General features: G+C 33.7%; 1 protein-coding gene across 11 annotated transcripts in view; it reads right to left on the bottom strand.

Annotated features, from left to right (window-relative positions):
- The window catches only part of LOC138713875 (putative RNA exonuclease pqe-1), a 203,417-nt gene that overhangs the window by 37,644 nt on the left and 143,012 nt on the right, over positions 1–22,761 (bottom strand). For 6 of the 11 annotated variants that reach the window (XM_069846353.1, XM_069846356.1, XM_069846359.1 and 3 more), the window contains one exon: positions 17,233–17,379. The exons of 1 other annotated variant lie outside the window; for it this stretch is intronic. In XM_069846353.1, the coding sequence (XP_069702454.1) occupies positions 17,233–17,379 (147 nt within the window). The remainder of the gene's footprint in view (positions 1–17,232; positions 17,380–22,761) is intronic. 4 more of the 11 variants (XM_069846354.1, XM_069846362.1, XM_069846363.1 and 1 more) reach the window with 1 other exon arrangement.

Raw genomic sequence — 22,761 nt, 5'->3', positions numbered from 1 at the left:
CGTCTGGATTTAATGTTCCAAATTATGTCAGGTGAAGAATACAATGCGTGCAGTTCTGTGTTGTGTAACTTTCTCCATTCTCCTGTAACTTCATCCCTCTTAGCCTCAAATATTTTCCTAAGCACCTTATTCTCAAACACCCTTAACCTCTGTTCCTCTCTCAAAGTGAGAGTCCAAGTTTCACAACCATGAAGAACAACCGGTAATATAACTGTTTTATAAATTCTAACTTTCAGATTTTTTGACAGCAGACTGGATGATAAAAGCTTCTCAACCGAATAATAACAGGCATTTCCCATATTTATTCTGTGTTTAATTTCCTCCCGAGTATCATTTATATATATATATATATATATATATATATATATATATATATATATACATATATATATATGTGTGTGTGTGTGTGTGATTATTGTGTAAGTGTAATGACACAAGCATTTTTTATTAGGGCTTATACAAAACTAAACAGAAGTTAAAATTTGTTAAAAATTGAATGACTGTGAAAAAAATACGTTTAAAAAAACAGTATAACATTCATAAATATACCGTAACATAATATTAATAATAATAATAATAATAATAATAATACCGGTAATAATAATCATAAGACTCATAATAAACAAGGTTAAACATACCGATAATGTAAATTGTAAACAACTTCAATAATGACCTCTCACTAACAAAATTCTGCGTACGCCACTGCTTTGGGTTGATCCCTCCATTCTAGCTTCTATTTAAATTCTTATAATAATATATTTTACTTTATTCAGTTTGTCTACTCACATTTTCATTTTATTACGTTATTTTCGCAAATTCCAAAGTTCGCTGGTATACGTGTGATCGCGTTCCTCACTTGTCATTGACTGTGTAGTATTAAAGACGACATAATTATTTTAATCCAGAAGTTTTGTAAGAGATCTCATCTGCCATCTAGAGTCTTTTTTCGGAACTGACTTGGCAACGCTTGTGATTCGTCTACTTCTTCTGTAGGAATGATTATGCACAGACTCTGACGTCTAGTCATCGCGAGAAACAGAAATCTGACTCTGCAGCCGATTCTGGCTCAAATGTGGGCTGGGCAGTGTGAGTCAGTCCTGTTCCAACTATAAATCTCTCCAAGAGATGGCAGTGTTATGATCCAGTCACAGTTACTTATAAGAATTTGCAGTTGATGAAAGCATATTTTATTATCAGTAGGCCTTGACCCGAATTCTTAAATTCTAAACTATTCTTTTACAAGGATAGGATAGAATTTACATTTATTCTACTAGTTGATTGTGCAGCAAACGCTGCAAACTAAGTTCGTTAGACGTTCAAATAAAAATTTTTCTGATTTATTTTCAATGAAAAATACCAGACATTTTGAAAGTTATAATAATGAAACATACTCCCTCTGAATGTTATTTTTATGCCAGATGCTTTTTCTTGAACTTATCCACCTTCACTTTTTGAGTTTCAACGCGAAAACGCAAGTAAAAATGTCAGGACGATCAGTGGGTTTTTCATGTGGGAGTAAAACAATAGCTATTTCAAGTCATTGTGGATTGTAAGTGAAGGTTAAAGAAAGTCAGGTTTGCCTATGCCTTAGAACAATAGACATAGCATCTTGGTATAGCTGCTGCATGTAGAGGGTAAAATCATTTTATCCTGCTAAGAGACCTTGCTGAAATGATCGGGATACTACAAAATTTGCAAGGCCTCTTATTTTATCAGTAAGTAATACTGTCTTTCCTTAGGAACTGTAATTTTTGCGCTCTCTCAAGCCAATACTGAATCTACACCACACCGCCATTAAATATATGTAAAAGACCCAACCCATTTGATTAATAACTATAAAATATTTGATTTTTAATAATGATGTTATTATCTTATGCAAGTTTTGTAGTTTATATATTAACATTATGGCATTAACTATAATAATAATTAATTTCTAATGGTAATAATGCCATCAAACCACCTCAAGTTTTGTAGATTTTAATATCTAATACACAGCTGTTCTATGAAAATTACACACAGTAGAATCAGACCTGTAAATTATTTTTAGTAAGTCTTGAAGCTTTTAATAGCCAATTGAATTTGAACTCTAAATATGTCAGCAATCCTGCAGGTCATGGCCTTCGTGTAATAGCCTATTGTTTATTATAGTATGTGTTTTGTTTTATTTTGAAATGCAATTAGTTCTCAAAACTGACGAAAGATGGATTTTGGAAAATAGGAAAATTATTTAGGAAAACTGACATTTCACTGAAAACTACTATTTTTCTGAAAAAACTTTGGGTTCCAAGCTTCGAAATGAGGCGTCATTTATTAAAATCCATCCAGCCTTTGTCCCGTAATTTCCATTATCAGTTCAAATTATATATATATATATATATATATATATATATATATATATATATATATATTGTTGTAATGCGAAGCTTTTAATTCCTGTCCTATTTCACGTTACAAGTTCAGGTGAACAATATGAGACTTGAATAGCGCTTAGAAGAAAGAACTTGGGGCTTAAGACTTATGAAGTCTCATTTTTTTTTTTGCTGTAATTTATACTCGCTTTAACATCTCTGGTCATATCGCGATTTAATCTTTTTGGGTGAAATCCGAAGGCCAATGTACTGTTGTTGAGTACTGGTTCTATTGTTGTGAACTAGATGGTGTCTGTAGATGTATTACTGATTTGTTATAAATATGATTTTGGTGATGAATCAAGCCGGTGATATTGAGGGATGTTGTGGGCCGAATTTCTTGGCATTTGCCTTACGGTTGAGGAAAAACACTGAGAAACTTCAACCAGGAAATTCAATCCCACTGGGAATCGAACCCGAGTCGTCTGAGTAAGAGACCAGCATGCTGACACCTACACCGCAGAGGTGATCAAGTCCCAATCTTTGGTCCCAATTGACTTCTTTAAAAACATGGAGGTTAGTAATTTCAGTAAAGAGTCTCCTTAACTCCTGTATAGACGTTACACGCAAACATGGGGATTCCCTTAAATCTTTGTCACTTTTTTACTTTGACTATTACACTTTTACTACGTCATACTACTTTTGGCCAATAAAACGGTACGAAAGGACGTATTTCAACCAATCATGGCTGCTTATCGCACAATTTTATCGCGTCCCTAGCATTTGTTTAATTTTATCGCGTCCGTAGCATTTGTTTCTTTGTTTGCCAACATTTCAAACTGTGCTGGTCTGGACGTAAAAAAAAAAAAAAACAGAAAATTACAAACCACACCAATCGATGCACAGCAGTTTCAAATATGACTCGCATTGGGATTCAAGAACAAGAATTAATAAAGATCACTGGTCATACCTATGCATTTTCCCTGAAATCCTATTTACAAATAAATGAAGAGCACCATTCGGAAATCCTGAATAAGTTGAGGAATAAACCATGTAGGATTACATCAACGAGTTCCACTTCTTTTGAGCACACGTCTAATATAAAACACTAACACCAACCACTACAACATTCAGATTTGAAAATTGTACTTTCAATAATTGTTTCTTTTAAAATTATTCATGCTTATTTTTTATGTCATCATCGTTAATTAAAACTTTTCTTGTTTATTTCATCATCCCTAATTAAAACTTTTCTAACACTTGTTTATATTATTTAGGTTATGTTATAGCTTCTGCTATATTATATTAGGGATAGTCACGTATCAGAGATTGTTTAATACTAAGATTTACTGAAAATCATCTGTCAAGTGACGTTGATTACTGGCATCGGGACAATTGAAGTTGAATGCAACTGTTTTAATAAAAATTAAATTTAATCAATAAAGCCTTCTTGATTAGTAACCGTCTACAGAGTTCAGTGAAGATTCCATAGTTGGCAAACCTGATAACATCACATAATCATAACACACTACTGCCATCTAGCATGCATCTAGTGTAATATTTATAATATTGAGATGGTACAATAATACATTTGAAGACAGTTGTATTTTCGTAAGTCAATTAATAATTTATTGTATTGGAGTACTTCGTTACTTCTAATCTTTATATACTTTCTTCTAATCGTGTAATGGTCAATTAAATCCCACTTGAGTTTTGATTTTCTCTAGATAAATCAAAACCTCTAGTGAGATTACTGTTGATAAAAGGACATAATTATTTCGCAGCTCATCTCAAAGGAATGGAATTTTTTAATGAACAAAACGCAATCTTTGCAATCGTTTCAGATAGAAAATGACTCCAAATATGCAGAACCTTGAAAAGTATTTATATATACTGCATATATATATATATATATATATATATATATATATAATTATACTGGAGGAAATAGGAAAGCACGAAGGCGAATGGAAGTCTTCCAAGAACCAACGTTTTGTGACTCACTCACAGTTGTATAAAATATAATTAAACGAGAGCTAGGTTGACGGAACGCTTACGTTTTTCTGTATTGCACTCGAGAATCAAATTCAAAATACGTTTTCCGGCGCATGATACCGTATTTTTTCTATTCTAAAATTGTTATTCAGTGAAATTATCATATATCGCTATAAAACGCACTGTCATAGTATGTTTATTTAAACAAAAGTTCACACTCTTACTAGATTGTATTGTATTGTATTTATTAACATTCCATGGTATTCATACATTGCTTACAGCTAGAATATGGAACAAGTCAAAAAACTTAATACTATTATAAAGTCTTAATTTATAGTCACAGTCTAGATGAAATATATACAGACGAGATTTACAATATAGTCTACTAGTACAACACAAAGTTTTAGTATCAATTTCATGAAGTGTTATTGAATATCATGAATTCACCTACAGAATAGAAGGCGTGAGAAATTAGGTACTTTAATTTGACCCTAAATAATCTTATGTTTTGAGTTTCATTTTTTATATCGATAGGGAGGCTATTAAAAAATTTTACTGCCATATAACGCACTCCTTTTTGATAGCACGATAGACTTGCCGATGGAGTATGAAAGCCATTTTTTGACGTGTATTTATGCTGTGTACTGTTGTATTAGTTACAAAGTTTTCACGATTACATAGGAGGAAGATTATTAATGAAAAGATATACTGACAAGCCATGGGCATTATTTGTAGTTTTTTTTAAATAGTCCTACACCATTCCCTAGATTTGGCGCCTACTATTATTCTAATTATTACTCTTTTTTGTAGTAGAAATATACTGCTACTATCTGTAGATTTGAACTTGTGACACACTTCTCTGCTGAAGTCGTTTTTCGAAGGCCGAATATAAAACTAGCATATCCTTCAAGCTAGTGCTGCACGAAAGTTTTGAGTTTTTCGCGATTTCCTATTTTTAGAAAATCAGAAAAGACACAATGAACATTGGAAAGTTATCATTCATATATCTCTTCCTTGTTACAAAACCCATCATTATCCTTCAAGGTTCTAGATTAGGTGGTTTATTTCTGCACAAAAATGAAAGAAATCTTCAATTAGACGTCTTGAAGACCTTCCTACTCTTCTCTTTATTCCGGGTCAGTGATTCAAAACGTGTAGGGGGATTCTGTTGTCATCTGTCCAGCTATTCATATGTGACTCGAAATAAGTTTTAGGTACTCTATGACACATTTCCTGACGCTAAATAGTTGAATGATGAGAGACTGCCTGAAGCCTTTTGGACAGACTTTGACATTCCCTCAATCTTATATGCAACGGTTATACCGCTAGAAGGTGAGGTTGGCTATATAATAATAATAATAATAATAATAATAATAATAATAATAATAATAATAGCTTTATTTAACCTGGCAGAGTTAAGGCCGTCTTACACTCAACCAGGATTAAAACTTGCTTACATAGTTGAACATGCAACTGGATCAAAATTAAGTAATTACATACTGATACGATTTAGATACATAATGAGATCAAAATAATAATAATAATAATAATAATAATAATAATAATAATAATAATAATAATAATGATTTATTTAACCTGGCAGAGTTAAGGTCATACGGCCTTCTCTAACACTCAACCAGGAGTAAAAACTGCGTTACAAAAACACTACAAATTTACAAAGTACACTACAATTTTACACACAAAACTGAATAAGATAATAATAATAAAATGTAAACAACAAGTAAGAAGAAATCAGACATAATATATAACATACAGAAAGAAAGAAAAAAGCATAATAAAATGTGAACAGCAGGTCAAAATAAATGAGACATACAAAGTATAAAAAATAAGACAATTATTGATAATAATAATAATAATGATGATAAAAAGTAAGAATAGTAATAATGATAATAATAATAATAATAATAATAATAATAATAGTAGTAATAATACTAATAGTAGTAATGAAATAGTGCAGTACAAAGCATACAATGAATACAATATTTTTAAGTACACACAGTAAGGAAAATTATGATTATATATAGCTCAACTTATCACATTAGAGATATACCATTATCCGGAAATATGAAAACAAAAATATAAAATAAGTTGAATATCACTAGAACATAAAGAAAAATGTGAATACGTGGAAATATACAGTACAACACTTGTCATACTAGTAAGTTAATTTGGCAACTCGTCATAAGATAATTTTCTAACTAGAATTTGAAAGATTTCGATGTTCGGCAGCCCTTGACTTCAGGCGGCAGAGAGTTCCAGTGACGAGAGGTAGCAACAGTGAAAGATGAGGAATACAGAGACGATGTGTGAAGTGGAATTTCTAGCGTGTTATCGCGTTGTGATCGTGTATTAATATTATGATAGCGAGAGAGAGTATGAAAACGAGCGAATAAATAAAAATAAATAGGTAGTTAGATAAAAATTTACCTCATAAAATAAAAATAAGCATAGTGGAATACATATTAATGTTGTTAGAATCAAATACGAATCACACAAAAATAGGAGTCGATAATTCAATAAAAAAATGTACACAGTAAAAATAAAAAAAATAAACACATTGGAATACATATTAATATTAGAGTACAAGTAAGTAGGATTCACATAATTAAACCGGAAACCGATAATTGAATAAAATGTACACAATAAAAAATAGACTAATAGTAATAATAAAAAAAACAACACAGTAGGATACATATTGGTGTTAAGTGATAAATAAACACGATTTACATGATTACACAATAAAAATAAGAAACAAAAAATAAAAATAAATACAGTAGAATACATTGCATTAAATATTTGCAACGCGTTAGGTCTGGTAACTCATCATAAGATATTTTTCTAATTTACGTTTAAAAGAAATTAAAGTTCGGCAGCCCTTGACTTCAAGCGGCAGAGAATTCCAGTGACGAGAAGTAGCAACAGTGAAAGATGAAGAGTAAAGAGATGATGTGTGGAGTGGTATTTCTAGCGTGTTACCATATTGTGACCGAGTATTTAAGTTATGATACCGAGAAAGATTGTGGGATCGGACAGATAAGTAAGAGGGAGTAGAGGTGTGCAAAATTCGGTATACGAGAGAAAGGGAATGTAACTTTCTCCTCTCATTTAACCTGAGCCACGATAATATAGTAGAGGCTAACCATAATATGACATAGGCATTTTTCTCATTGAGGGCCCACTGCCTGCTATTGCTATATAAGCTACCTATGATTGAGGTTCTGGCTGATATGTACCTACATCTATTATCAGGCAGTGTCAGAGGAAGAACTCAGGAGGAAATTAAACGCAGAATAAATATGGGAAATCCCTGTTATTATTCGGTTCAGAAGCTTTTGTCATCTAGTCTGCTGTCAAAAAATCTGAAAGTTAGAATTTATAAAACAGTTATATTACAGGTTGTTCTATATGGTTGTGAAACTTGGACTCTCACTTTGAGAGAGGAACAGAGATTAAGGGTGTTTGAGAATAAGGTTCTTAGGAAAATATTTGAGCTAAGAGGGATGAAGTTACAGGAGAATGGAGAAAGTTACACAACACAGAACTGCACGCATTGTATTCTTCACCTGACATAATTAGGAACATTAAATCCAGACGCTTGAGATGGGCAGGGCATGTAGCACGTATGGGCGAATCCAGAAGTGCATATAGAGTGTTAGTTGGGAGGCCGGCGGGAAAAAGACCTTTGGGGAGGCAGAGACGTAGATGGGAAGATAATATTAAAATGGATTTGAGGGAGGTGGGATATGATGGTAGAGACTGGATTAATCTTGCTCAGGATAGGGACGAATGGCGGGGTTATGTGAGGGCGGCAATGAACCTCCGGGTTCCTTAAAAGCCAATAAGTAAGTAAATCAGAGGAAGAACAGTATTGTTGCATACATCTTAATTCTGATTAGTGAAACATGTTACTAGTCAGCGATGTGTGCAATGGAGGGGGAAAAGAACTGGCCACTCTAACCCATTATCTCCTGGCTTAGTCGCTCATGAGTAGTCTAAGGCAGCTATTACACTATCAATGTTCTTTGACAAAGAATATGATATAATAGTTTATCAAAGATGTTTGATAAAAGATAAGATTTGAGGTATATTACACTACATAAAATATTTTATTAAACATTTTGTCAAAGATAACCTAAATTAGGAATAAGAGCTCACCTAACACTTGCTGCACAACAGTTAATAAATGTTCCGAGGATTTGTTGATATTAATATTAAGTTTATGATTTGGTGATACTAATATTTACGCGTTAAGTTTATAACACCATGAATGAAGGTCAGTATTTTGCTTGTTTAACTACAATTACTTCAATTATTACATAAGCATTTTACTGAAAAAGAAACAAAAAAGGAACGCCTGTGGGTTAAACTGTGGATTGCAAAACGTGATAAGAGAGCTATCCATCAGAACTTATTGAAAGAGCTAAAATGCGAGGACTTGAAAAGTTATACAAATTATTACTTACTTCCTTACTGGCTTTTAAGGAACCCGGAGGTTCATTGCCGCCCTCAAATAAGCCCGCCATCGGTCCCTATCCTAAGCAAGATTAATCCAGTCTCTACCATTATATCCCACCTCCTTCAAATCCATTTTAATATTATCCTCCCATCTACGTCTCGGCCTCCCCAAAGGTCTTTTTCCCGCCGGCCTCCCAACTAACACTCTATATGCATTTCTGGATTCGCCCATACGTGCTACATGCCCTGCCCATCTCAAACATCTGGATTTAATGTTCCTAATTATGTCAGGTGAAGAATACAATGCTTGCAGCTCTGCGTTGTGTAACTTTCTCCATTCTCCTGTAACTTCATCCCTCTTAGCCCCAAATATTTTCCTAAGAACCTTATTCTCAAACACCCTTAATCTATGTTCCTCTCTCAAAGTCAGAGTCCAAGTTTCACAACCATAAAGAACAACCGATAATATAACTGTTTTATAAATTCTAACTTTCAGATTTTTTGACAGCAGACTGGATGATAAAAGCTTCTCAACCGAATAACAACATGAATTTCCCCTATTTATTCTGCGTTTAATTTCCTCCCGAGTGTCATTTATATTTGTTACTTTTGTTCCAAGATATTTGAATTTTTCCACCTCTTCGAAGGATAAATCTCCAATTTTTATATTTCCATTTCGTACAATATTCTGGTCACGAGACATAATCATATACTTAGTCTTTTCGGGATTTACTTCCAACCCTATCATTATTATAAAATATTATAAAATATTATTATCATATAATATTAATAGTACATTATATTAATTATTTATTAACAACATTTAATTTCCTCCCGAGTGCCATTTATATTTATTACTGTTGCTCCAAGATATTTGAATTTTTCCACCTCTTCGAAGGATAAATCTCCAATTTTTATATTTACATTTCGTACAATATTCTGGTCACGAGACATAATCATATCCTTTGTCTTTTCGGGATTTACTTCCAAACCTATCTCCTTACTCGGTTCAAGTAAAATTCCCGTGTTTTCCCTAATAGTTCGTGGATTTTCTCCTAACATATTCACGTCATCCGCATAAATAATAATAATAATAATCATAATAATAATACAATTGTAAATAAATGTAAGAAATAAATGTATATAATATGTAAAACAGTAAGGGATAGCGATAGACATATTTAAGCTCATATGTCCTTAATCTGTCTTCGCACACCCCAAGTTCAATATGTAAAAATGTTCTGTTTGTTATCCTCTATTTCCTGTTTAATTTTTTGCACGTTTTTACTGAATCATTCTGTATAATATCTGTCTGTTTTCGGTAGGTGTAGCCCTACTGAAGAAATCAGTAGAGTTGGTTACTCTGCGCGAACGAATTATTCCGACTGAAATAAATATTGTTAAAAATTTGAACATGGCATCTTTTTTCGTTACTCATTTGGGCAGGACATAGTTGCGCCCCACGGTCAGATAAAATGCAGGAGATAAAAAAGGGTCCCTGTTTTGTGGGCATAGTTGCGCCCCGTTCCCATCAGGTAGAGAAAAGGGGATGGCATAGTTGCGCCCCGATGAAATAGGTAGAGAAAAAAGACACTACGGAAACTCGAGCCTCGTAATCAACCAACCTTATTGGTTTCTTATGCGATTTAATATTCATTATCGATACCGTTAAAATGAACACCATGAAGTTGGCAGTATTTTATTAACTGTTTTTATACTGTTTATACAGTGATTATCGATAGTCTACCGTTAAAATGAACACCATTAAGTTGGCAGTACTTTATTAACTGTTTTTCTACTGTTCATGCAGTGATTATCAATAGTCTACCGTTAAAATGAACACCATGAAGTTGGCAGTACTTTATTAACTGACATATTCAAATGAGTGAGCCGTTGGAATATGGGGGCTTAGCAGTCTTTGACATTTTATTAATGATTTTCACACCGTCTGTGGCGTATAGTGAGGATAATTTAAAATTAATGTTAAGTTTAGTGAAAAGGGTAAAGAGTTAATAATTCACAATGGTTCTAAGTTTCAATTTTCGAAACCCTGTACCGTAGGGTTAAGATATCGTTATACAAACCAAAATGCAGTTCATTTATTGTGTGTGATCGATAAAAAAGTGTTATTTTAAGTAGTAAAATTGATCATATGCTAGGCCTACCTGATTTCAATGCAGCTATCACTGTAATATTTGTAAGAAATTTGTTTATATTATGACAATCACTTTCGTGTGTACTATGCCCATCGGGGCGCAACTATGCCATGCCCATTCTGCTACCTGATTTCTTCGGGGCGCAATTATGCCATGCCTAGGCCTCCCAATTGACCGCGGAGCGCAACTATGCCATACCGACTCATTTAATGAATTATTTATTTTCAGCAATAAACGGTAAAATACAAGAGTCTTGATGATGGATCACCTTCTTAAAACCGCCACTGCTACTATTGTCAATAGAAATAGGTCGAAACATTCGTCTTAGAAAAGGAGTGCACTCTGTCAGCAGTTGGCAACCTTGTTGATGTTGCAGGCTCATTTACCAGGAACTAATAGCAGAATCAGGTGTTGAAATGTTTGAGTGTGGTCGAGTACAAATAAACAATATTTAAGAATAGCGATAGGAAACTGAGAGGGCCAGCCAGCCAGCCGAAGGTGATGTATTCGTGTGCCAGGCAGACGCTATCAACTTCTTGTAACGTTTTAAAGCATCATAAACATATCTTATATCGTGGATATAAATCATGCTACTTATTTTAGTTTTTAATGTTTGCTTTCACTGATTTATTTTTAAGTTTCCGATAAAGAGTTACGCTTGACTACAGAATGTTCAGTCAGTGTATTCTTCACCGTTCTTATATCCTTGTTTTTATAAAGTTTATGGCCAGTTTGTCCAAGTAATATTTAATTTTGCTTAATGAATGTTAAATTATCAGTCTGTTTATTTTTAACGCTTTGTTAATGTATTTTGCATTTGTTAAACATAATTTTGTTTAAGATAACCAACACTTAACTATAACGTAACGTCTGTTAGCACTATTTTAACTACTCAACAGCAATTGGTAATGATTCTACACATGTAAGACAATTTTTATTGGCTAAAATTAATCTTTAAATTCTATATTATAGAGTGAGTCATGAAACTTGCATAAAATGACAACCTGTTATAGTAGGCCACGCTCCACAAACAAACAGTTGACAAATGAAAGCTGTAGGTGACGTGCTGAATAATAATTACAAAGTAAGGTTATATTTCCTCATTGCTATTATGAATACGAAATACGAAAGAAATAAAATAACACTGATGTATTTAAACAGTCCAAAGTATTTTTTAAATGTTATATTACCAGTCATATGCTAAACATTCCCTACAGAGAGACACAAAATATTAATTTCGCAACTTCTGTTCGAACAGCTGTGGAGACATCGGCCATATTTAACTAACTGTTAAACGAGTTAACTGCCCGAAATCCTACATTTAAAATTAACAAACTGTTAACAACTGTTAAACCAAACTGGTGTTGAAAACATACAATTTTATTAATTAACAAACTGTTTAGAATTTAACAGTCGTTAAATTTTCTAACAATACTTGGAAAAACCGGCCATTAATCTTGTATATCATAAATTTAATATCAATACACAGTATTTTATTTTGAGCTTTTTTGTGTTACTACAGAAACGGAACCATAGATCAGATCGAGTACAGTAACTGTTTTTTTAAAAGACTTGTATTTTGTTAAGTTCGATGGATACCACCAGACGTCATCTGGAATTTGACAGCTTGTTACTTATGTCATGTTCTGTATCATTTTCATTCATTCATGGTTTATGCCCAACGGCAGGTCTTTCACTGCATTCTCCAATATTCCCTCTTTTCTGCCTTCCTCTTAGTCTCCTCATATGATCCATATATCCATATATCTCAGTAATCTTTCTCCTCAAATATTGCCAATATTACAGATATTAGGGGAAGGTTGCCTATATAGTACCACGTTTGAATCTTTCTTTATTTACTTTGAAATGGGAAGGAATTTTAATTGCATATATTGTTAGATATTCGGACAGTACCATGGGACACAAAATATATATTTTTTTTTTCAGAAAGTTTTAATAATTATCATATATTTTTAGAAGGCATTATTTAAAACTCTGCGAGCGGTAAGATTTATGCGCCCAGTTTCCTAAATCGTACCTAGAGGTTGCTTAAATCGTACCCATTTGTATAATATATATACAATTTTCAAAATAAGAACTACAACAGAGGCAAGCTTCCTTACGTCTGTTGTAAGTTCAGAAAGAATATGTTGAACCAATTCCTCTTCTATTTCCACTGGAAAAGCTGTATTCCTCTCGTTGACGAATCCATTTTCAGGACGTTCCAGACCTCTCTTCACATTGCCCATCAAATGTCGGTTGAAAGTCTGTTTTGTAATTTCGTACTTAAGGCAAAATTCATTCAATCCCACTGCTCCGAATCGAAATTCATCCAGTGTCTTAAGTAAATCACTTGGTTCCCATTTCCGTATTCTCATTTGCCCATTATTCAGAACTGCCTTGGGTCCCCATGGTAACTGAGTGAGATCACTGGTCAGGAAGAGTGAAATTCAAGGAAAATGAGAAAGACAACAAATTTCTTTTATACGTAGGCCTATATCCATTTATGTCATAATTAATTAATAGTAAACCACAATTTTTTTATAATGTAAATTATTTTTATGTAATATTCATCATATTTGTGGAAAACACAGCACAAAATAAGTTAATATAGACCTATTCCAAATGTTGCACTTAATTTTAAACGATACAAATGTCACTCTTTATTGTGTGTTTTATTACACTGATGCATTACTTTCTTAGCATTAGCCACCACTTCTTTTGGTGGTTCGAATGTGTGGCATAACTCAGGGGTGGCCATTTTCATGGTTAAGAGAGATGATAACGTGCAATCCACGTTCAATAAAGGTTTAAAAGCTGTTTTATTTTTCCTTAACATAGAAAAAACACGTTCTTCGTCATCATTAGAATATGGAATTATCAAAACTAATTTTGAAAACTTAGATAGTTTCTTGTACCTTACTTCTCCATTTGGTAGTTTCATCTGAGATAAATATGCTCAAATTATATCCATTCGGTAAATATACCGACTTATTTGCACCTCATCTTGGACTTCAGCACTTTCCCATACATCTTCAGGGATAGTGTCTTGTTTTAACATTTTTTAATCCACAAATGCGTGAGATTTTAGCCCGCGTACGTGTGAGCGTGAGATCAGTCTCAAATCCTTGTTTCACGCACAATGCTTGAGACTTGGCAGGTGTAGCCAAAATCGTACTGGTACGATATGAGCAACCTTTTAAAGGTACGGTTTAGGAAACTAGCACTCCTAGTAAACTATTCAGATTATTATCCTAAACAAAACTGTTACAGTGACTATTTTTAAAGTTTAAATAATGCAAACAATCTTATATATTAGGTATTAAAGACATGCATTAAATTAACTCTATGTTTCAATAAAAGCTTACGAAAGAGTAACAAAATCTTATATGAGGAATCAGAACTTACTATTAATTACAATTTATTACAGCTGTCGTCTTGGGTGTAAGGCGGGAAACTGAACTAGTGTCAGTTTCTATTTGTATTTCATGAAAAATCCCCCAGATGGTCCCTGCATGCAATACTTTCCTCAATATTAATAGTGGTACGATTTCGGCTCCGGTACGATTTAGGCTACTTTCCCCTATTCTGTAGGACAAATTAATAAATCTATAATATTCTCATAGCTGCAGTGCATATGTCTGTACAGATTACTGTGCACGTAACTGCGGAATCCCGGCCAAACAGTCACTCAGCTGAGTGCGCTCCTAGTATAATGGCAGTTGACATTGGACATATACGTCAACATAATATGCCTAACATGGAGTCATGCCACAAAGGGAAACATTGAAGGAGGAGAATTCGATCCGGTGCTGTGGATTGAATTCGGCGTAGCTCAGTGGTCAGAGCGTTTGGTACGTAGAACCAAGGACCCGGGTTCGATCCTCGGCCCCGGAACGAATTTTTCTCCTCAAAGATTAATTGACAATATATATGGTGTTTCAAAATCAAGAGATAAATTTTACTCTCATATTTTTTACACAATCTTAAAAATTTTGGCACTGGCATATTACACACAAAATTTGATTTGTTTTGCATCACCACCCATTGCATAACTTCATCGTAGATGTTGTATGTGTCCACCATTTTATGCCTGTCTTCAATGCTTTATAAGACAGCAGCTCTCAGTTCGTGTTCTGGAATATCTGCCACAGTGTGTGCGATGGAGTCCTTCAACTCATCAGTTTCATAGGTTTGCTCAAAAACAGTCTGTCCTTCAGTTAACTCCACAACCAATAATCTCTTGCAGGCCAAGTTACAGGAAAGTGCCTGCTGATAAAACGATCTCCAGAACAATTAGAAACACACAAACTCGTTGTCATGGTGATGCAAAAAATCCTATTTCTTGTGTAATGTGCCAGTGCGAGAATTTTTAAGATTGTGTAGAAAATATGAACAATCGAAGTTACTTCTTACCTTTGAAAAATCCTGCTATTTGATGTAAATTCGCGAAAAATTAATTACCTTTACCTACTTAAACCGTGTAGCTTATAAACGAAGTAGGCCTATAATGTCTCTGGGATTATACAACCCAGAAGACGAGAGTTCAACTTATAATTTGACTCCATAATACATTTTCAGGTGGTGGTATCTCTTTTAAACAGCAGTTGAAAAATGTACATTATAAAGAGCCACATTATTCGCAAAACGATAAAGAAACTGAATTGTTGCGCAACGCAATATGCTATATGATGCTTATTTTTTAAGATTATAGTCTTTAATTTAAATACATAGTTATTGAAAAGAAATCTCAATTTTGGAATCGTCCTGACTTTTTTAAAAACGACAACACATTTGTATTCATGAAAGAATGTTTTTTTTTAATTAGGCGCAAATGTCGAATATGTTCGCCATTTTGTTGTTACGGAAGTGATACCGTTTCTTTATGCCGTGTACAGAATTTTCCATTAAATCTCGTTTAATATCTAGGAGAATTTATTGTGAAATTGCGAACCTTAAGGTCCTTGATAGCCATACAATGATTTTCACTTTTTATTTTTGAGCCTCGAGCCGAAAATCTATTTGTTTGCTATAAGTTCAATAATCAAGAAACTAACTTGAAGTAATATATAAGTAAATGTTTATCAGCAATTTTGTTGCTATGTGACGAAAAAAAAAATGAAAGGCGGGTAAACTCTACTGCATAATTAACACAACTGAGTCTTTATTTTGAGTGGTTAATTTTTTAATTAAACAATTTAAAAACTCATCTTTCTTTTGAATAACGTTAAAATATATATTTTATTTCAAAATTATGAAGTAGGTATATCAGCCCGGAAACTTCAAGTGAACGTATAGACCCTGATTTCCAGAAAAAGATGTAGTCTGAAAATGTCAATAATGAAAAGAATAGTAGGCCTACAATATTAATTTTCATGAAAGCATTTTGAAAACATATCAAAACTGAATTTCATACGTACAATAAAATAAAGTAGTCTGTTTAAGGACTAAGTAATAACTTAAGAATGTAAATAAAAGTGATTATTCAAAATGCTTAGAGAATCTTTGATGATACGGAATATATTTTTTAGTATTTCGCGACTAATAGCAAATTGACTTTATAATTCTCAATAGTTTTAGAATATGTTTTCAAAACATTGTAAAATAATTTATTAATACTTATTTACAGCCTTTAAAGTTACTTAACTGTGATTTTAAGTTCATATAAAATAAAATTAAATTCGATATACTTGGAGTGTAAAATGTATAAAGGGACGTAGAAAAAATAAGAAGATATATTTCGATTTTGCAGGCGACTGTATTATCGATCTGAAGTTAAAAGCGCCAAAATCGAATCTTGACACAACGTGGCTCAATTGAACTAATGCTGGGATGCAGAATTGAGGGCTGCTTTGATTAATTTCGTATCTGTTAGTGAAGCTTGTGTGTTAAGAGTTAGAGGCCACATTTTCGCAGATTGCTGAGGATGAAAGCTGATAGCGAACACAGAAGAAGCCAGACAGACATCTTGGATCTTACCCTGGGATCGGGACCTCACACCGTCCTCTATGATCTCCTGCACGGCCAGGAACTAAAATGCTAAACCAGACAGATATAATAATGGGAACTAATCCAAATTCCGCCAGCCTGCATAGCGGCGGGGTGGCAAGGATTGCATATAACGCGCACATTTCTTGCAGATCAGGGTTTTAGGCTAGGTGGAGGGGACCTTGTTGACATGCGCACAAGTGTTTGTGTGTTGTCTGTCGCTCCATGTTTGTGGAGGGAGTGAAAAGTGGGGGTTGATTTCTCGTTACCTGGCACAGCGTTCAAATAAAAAGTTGAGAAGAAACAATGGCGGTATTTGACGTCGTCGCCAATGCCATGGATTCGGTAGCCAAGATCCTTTGGCGGCCATTCGAATCGGTGGTGCCTTCTTCTAGAATTCGGCCCTGTTATGTCTTCTTTTAGTACCATTTTAAGAGAAGAGTATTAGCAAAAATAGGAACAAAATACAAAATAATATTCAAAATAGTAAATTAAAGAGCTAAACAAGCATTAGATGTTAGAAAAGCAAACCTCTGCGGGTTGACGTATGAAGCGCTCACACTTTGTGCCAAATAACAACACAAACTATATCCGTTTCTAAGAAATATTTTAATCACAGTTTCCGGAGATATATTTTTTCTATAAAATACTCACAAAGAAACTGTAATTTCATACATTTACATTTTCCCTTCACTTTTATATTTAGGACTATGTCACACGTCATTAAATTGCGAAAGACACAATTCTTGTCTGTTGTCTGTATCCATACACTTTCAATGTCGTCTGGATATATACTGTCAAAAATATAATGATGATGATGATGATGATGATGATTTCCGGATTTCTCGACAATACGTGGTTCTCTGTCATCCAACAGACCACACGTTTGCAGGGAGCGTAACTTCAAGAAAAGATGCCCCTATCGCGGAAGATAGTCGGATGATATAAGAGAAATTTATGGTGAAGGGTTATATAGGATTGGGAACGGGGTGATCACGGCTCTTTGTAATGGGTATTACCCCAGCATTCGCCTGAAGGGACTTGGAAAATAACAAAAACCTAAGTCGAGATAGCCTGTCTATTGAATCGAATCCCGACCCTTCAGAATACTAGTTGGAAGTAATGATCACTACACCACCGTGCTCTAATATTAATATTGAATTTCTTTAAAGCATATTTATTTTTCATTTTATGCTCTAAAAGCTGACAAAACGAACTAATTTGTACAATTGTGTAAAGAACGAGAACATAAGTTTCACTCTTTCTTCAACAATAATAGTAGACCATGCTAGCCAATGAAATATAATACTCATTTAATAACATCGTGCATTATTATCTTCTTTCATTTATTATTAATTCACGAAATAGTCGTAACAATTACGACTGAAAGTTTTAATTTTCCCTAAATAAATTTACTCACAAACAGTGTTGCCAACTCAGAATTCCATTTACCGCTGCACAAGCTTAAAAACCTGCTAAACTGTAGTTAAAAAACTCTAGATTTTTTTTAACACATCACTTCCAAATTTGAAATACAAACTATGAAGTTTTAGGAAATGAAAAATTTTATATAAATATAGATTCAATTATGGAAAGTGTGCGTCACTTTGTAGGCTCTATGTTCTATGCAAAATCGTCTTCATATTCGTACAGAGTTTTAAGCGGCATATTTCTTCAAAATTGAATGAAGTAGAACAAGAATTTTATTATAGCTTATTGGAACATTGGAAACAATCACATTCACACTCACACCAGTCGGTTCGAAATCTGATTTCACACTGAGCAAGAGACGTCCTGTCAACAATGAGTCTGGTTTTATGTTTTAAGTATTATGTTACGTGAACTCTAATGGGGAATGATACATTAATTAATATATCATATATCATAAATAAAAATAATAATTTGGTCATTAACTATTCTTTATAATTAAATACATCAATTCATTTACAGAAACAATCCATACATTAGATAAGAGTTTAACGAATGCGACATACCTTATTTGTATACAACAACAATGGATGAGGCAGGAAATGGACGTGGTTGCACCAAACCGAGCTAACATAAAACGTTGACATTTTATACTCGCACAATGAAAAATTGTGATAATACCATACTAAATCCTGCTTTATGATAACTAACATTGTTGTTCGCAAGTACATATAAAACAATTATAACATCTTTACAGAAAAAAACTTAAAAATATCATTTCCCACTGCCGGAATTATAAAAAAACGCTAAATAAATAGCTAGCCGCTGAAGGTAAAATTCCGTAGCTGACCATAGTCCTGAAAACACCAGATTTAGCTACAAAACCTCTGACTTGGCAACACTGCTCACAAATAATGTTGCTCGTAAATGTACCAATTAAATCAAAGCTTGTTATCGTGAATATTCCATTTATGCATTAATCATTTGATACAGACCAATCATATGCAACAGAATGTTATAATATCAACCAGTCATGGCCCTCTACATCGACAATTGGATCATACTACATTATCGCTCAGCAATTATTTCTTGTTCCCTTTCGATCAGATTTAACAAACACGTGTGCAGTGAAAACAAAAGACAAATTCTAACAACAATATGGCACCTGAAAGTTTTGAGCAAGCAACAAAGGAGAAACTAAATTAATTCGATAGGCTAACCTCAGAATACTGAAATGAATACATGGAAGTGCTCCTTGCACTGAAGTATATTGAAAATTCAATGTATTTTTATTTACTTAAGTAATGATACACAACGGAGCCAACACAAAAAATATATCTTCCTACACAACCAACGCTATATTCATATTGATTTGCAGTGATTTATTAAAGAACGTATTCAAGACTAATTTATAATTATGTTAAACCAATTATCCTTGCATAAAAACGGGTGCTGTCTAGGCCAAATGATCCTATTTTAATTACTTGGATACAATAAGTTAAAAAACATGTTAAAGGAATTATGTTTGAATCAAAATGTGTGCTCCCTGGACCAAAATGACCATATTTTAATTACTTAAGCACAATTGCAATTAAGAAACATGTTTAACGAATTATCCTTGCACCAAAAACGAATGTTCCCTGGACCAAATGATGGTGTTTAAATTATTTAATTACCGGTACTTCATAGTTTCATCTGATATATTTTGTAAGGTTGTTACGACCATATAACGTCTTTGGTTACGACTAAGATATTATTGTTTTCATATAATTATAATAGTAGGTCTTGACTAAGCGAGTTTATAATGACTTGCGGTCTGAGGGCTTGAGGTCGTGGTTTGGGATGGCCCACTAGCCACAAGTCTTGCAATGATATTATTGCTTTCTTTTCCAGTATGGAGTGTTGTGTACTATGCTCAGTTTTTACCAAGGAAGGTATTTGGCGCGGGTTGGACGAGCTTTCTCAGTGATCACATCTTGCCTTTAGAGTTGTGTTACAATTTTTAGGCAATTTTCAAATATTGAAGTACGTTTCTTTCTCCCGTTTGTGGTGTGCGGAGAAACCGAAATTTCACCATGATTTTATTTGATGTAATACAATCCAATGTACTATAATAAACTGTAATCATATTTAGTCCAGACACATCCTTTCCAATTACATCTAATCCATTGTATTTTATAATAATAGAGTTTAATAAAATCTAATGTACTCTAATTAAAATTAATGTATGTAAGGCAATCCAATCTATCCTATCCGAAATAATATAATGTATTACAATTTTATTTACACTAATGTATTCAATTAATATTATGTAATCATAAATAATAAATTACAGTCCATAATTTAATGGCCCACTCTTACTTATCCCTTACAGTTGCTCCACTCTACCAAATCAAAACCAAATTTCTTAATGATTTAGATAAAGTTACCAGAGGAGCATGCAAAGAGCTTATTGGTCTTCCTCATGACTGCCCAGACGGAATGCTTTACTCCCCTAAAAAATATCGTGGTCTTTCGTTAATGAAAGCATCTTGGGAAGCTCATGTGCAACACATAAATATCTGTAATACTCTTCTTCGTGTTGATCACTCCCATCTCCACAATGTTAGGGACCTTGTAAGTGAAAAAGCTTCTGCTCTGTCAAAATTGAATATCACAGCTATTGATGCTATCAACTGGTCAGGTCGTAAAATTCGTAAACAATTAAGAAATGACGCATTCCAAACTTGGACAAACCATACCTTGCGTGGTAAAGGGGTTATTGTTTATAGTGATCTCCCCAAGGCTAACTCATGGGTAAGCAATCGAAAGGGCCTATCTTCCTCAGAATGGACCAATGCTTTAAAAATGTCAAGCAATATTTCGGCGGTTCGCGCAATACCGGGCAGAACTCTAAGCACAACCCGCTGCCGTCATCCAGACTGTAGCGAGCTTGAAACACTTGGACACGTGCTTGGACAATGCCCTAAAGGCGAGCTGCTGATCAATGCTAGACATCATCGTGTACGACATGCTTTGGCGATATCGTTAAAAACTTTAAATTGGGAGATTCATGAGGAAGTACATTGTGTATCATCAGATGGTTCTTTTAGACGGGCAGACATTATTGCTATCAACGGACGCTTAAAACGGGCTCTTGTTCTTGACCCTACTATCCGTTTCGAAAGAAACCTAAATCAGGCCACCGAAGTTGATATTGAGAAGAAGTCCATATATGAACCTTGTCTGCCTTATCTTTCTCAAAAGTACAACGTCGCTCTTAAACAATGGTCCGTCATTGGTTTGCTGTTTGGCAGTAGAGGTTCAATCACAAAATTCACATGGAATTATCTTAAGAAACTTCAGATTCCTTTTGATTATGTAATGTCTATTCTTATAAATATTATCAAGGATTCTCTTCAAATATTACATCATCATCTCTATTTCAATTAATCAACTTATATTTGCCTTCAACAATTAACTTCCTTTTTTCTTTAATGTATCACATCACATTATTATACATGTTTATTGTATTCAGGACCCTTGTGGTCACTCAAAATTCTTTGAGCTGATGTCTATAATTTAGAAATTTATTTATTATATAACCTTATCCAATATAACACACAGCGATAATAATTATAATAGACTGTAATAATGATAGTGATGCACTATCACCCTTACTTTTTAACTTTGCTCTAGAGTAAGCCATTAGGAAAGTCCAGGATAACAGAGAGGGTTTGGAATTGAACGGGTTACATCAGCTGCTTGTCTATGCGGATGACGTGAATATGTTAGGAGAAAATCCACAACGATTAGGGAAAACACGGGAATTTTACTGGAAGCAAGTAAAGAGATGGGTTTGGAAGTAAATCCCGAAAAGACAAAGTATATGATTATGTCTCGTGACCAGAATATTGTACGAAATGGAAATATAAAATTTGTAAATTTATCTTTTGAAGAGGTGGAGAAGTTCAAATATCTTGGAGCAACAGTAACAAATATAAATGATACTCGGGAGGAAATTATACGCAGAATAAATATGGGAAATGCGTGTTATTATTCGGTTGAGAAGCTTTTATCATCCAGTCTGCTGTCAAAAAATCTGAAAGTTAGAATTTATAAAACAGTTATATTACCGGTTGTTCTTTATGGTTGTGAAACTTGGTCTCTCACTTTGAGAGAGGAACATAGGTTAAGGGTGTTTGAGAATAAGGTGCTTAGGAAAATATTTGTGGCTAAGAGGGATGAAGTTATAGGAGAATGGAGAAAGTTACACAACGCAGAACTGCACGCATTGTATTCTTCACCTGACATAATTAGGAACATTATATCCAGACGTTTGAGATGGGCAGGGCATGTAGCACGTATGGGCGAATCCAGAAATGAATATA

The sequence above is a fragment of the Periplaneta americana genome, chromosome 14 (assembly GCF_040183065.1).
Source record: "Periplaneta americana isolate PAMFEO1 chromosome 14, P.americana_PAMFEO1_priV1, whole genome shotgun sequence".
NCBI lineage: Eukaryota > Metazoa > Arthropoda > Insecta > Blattodea > Blattidae > Periplaneta > Periplaneta americana.
This window is presented reverse-complemented; position numbering and strand designations above follow the sequence as displayed.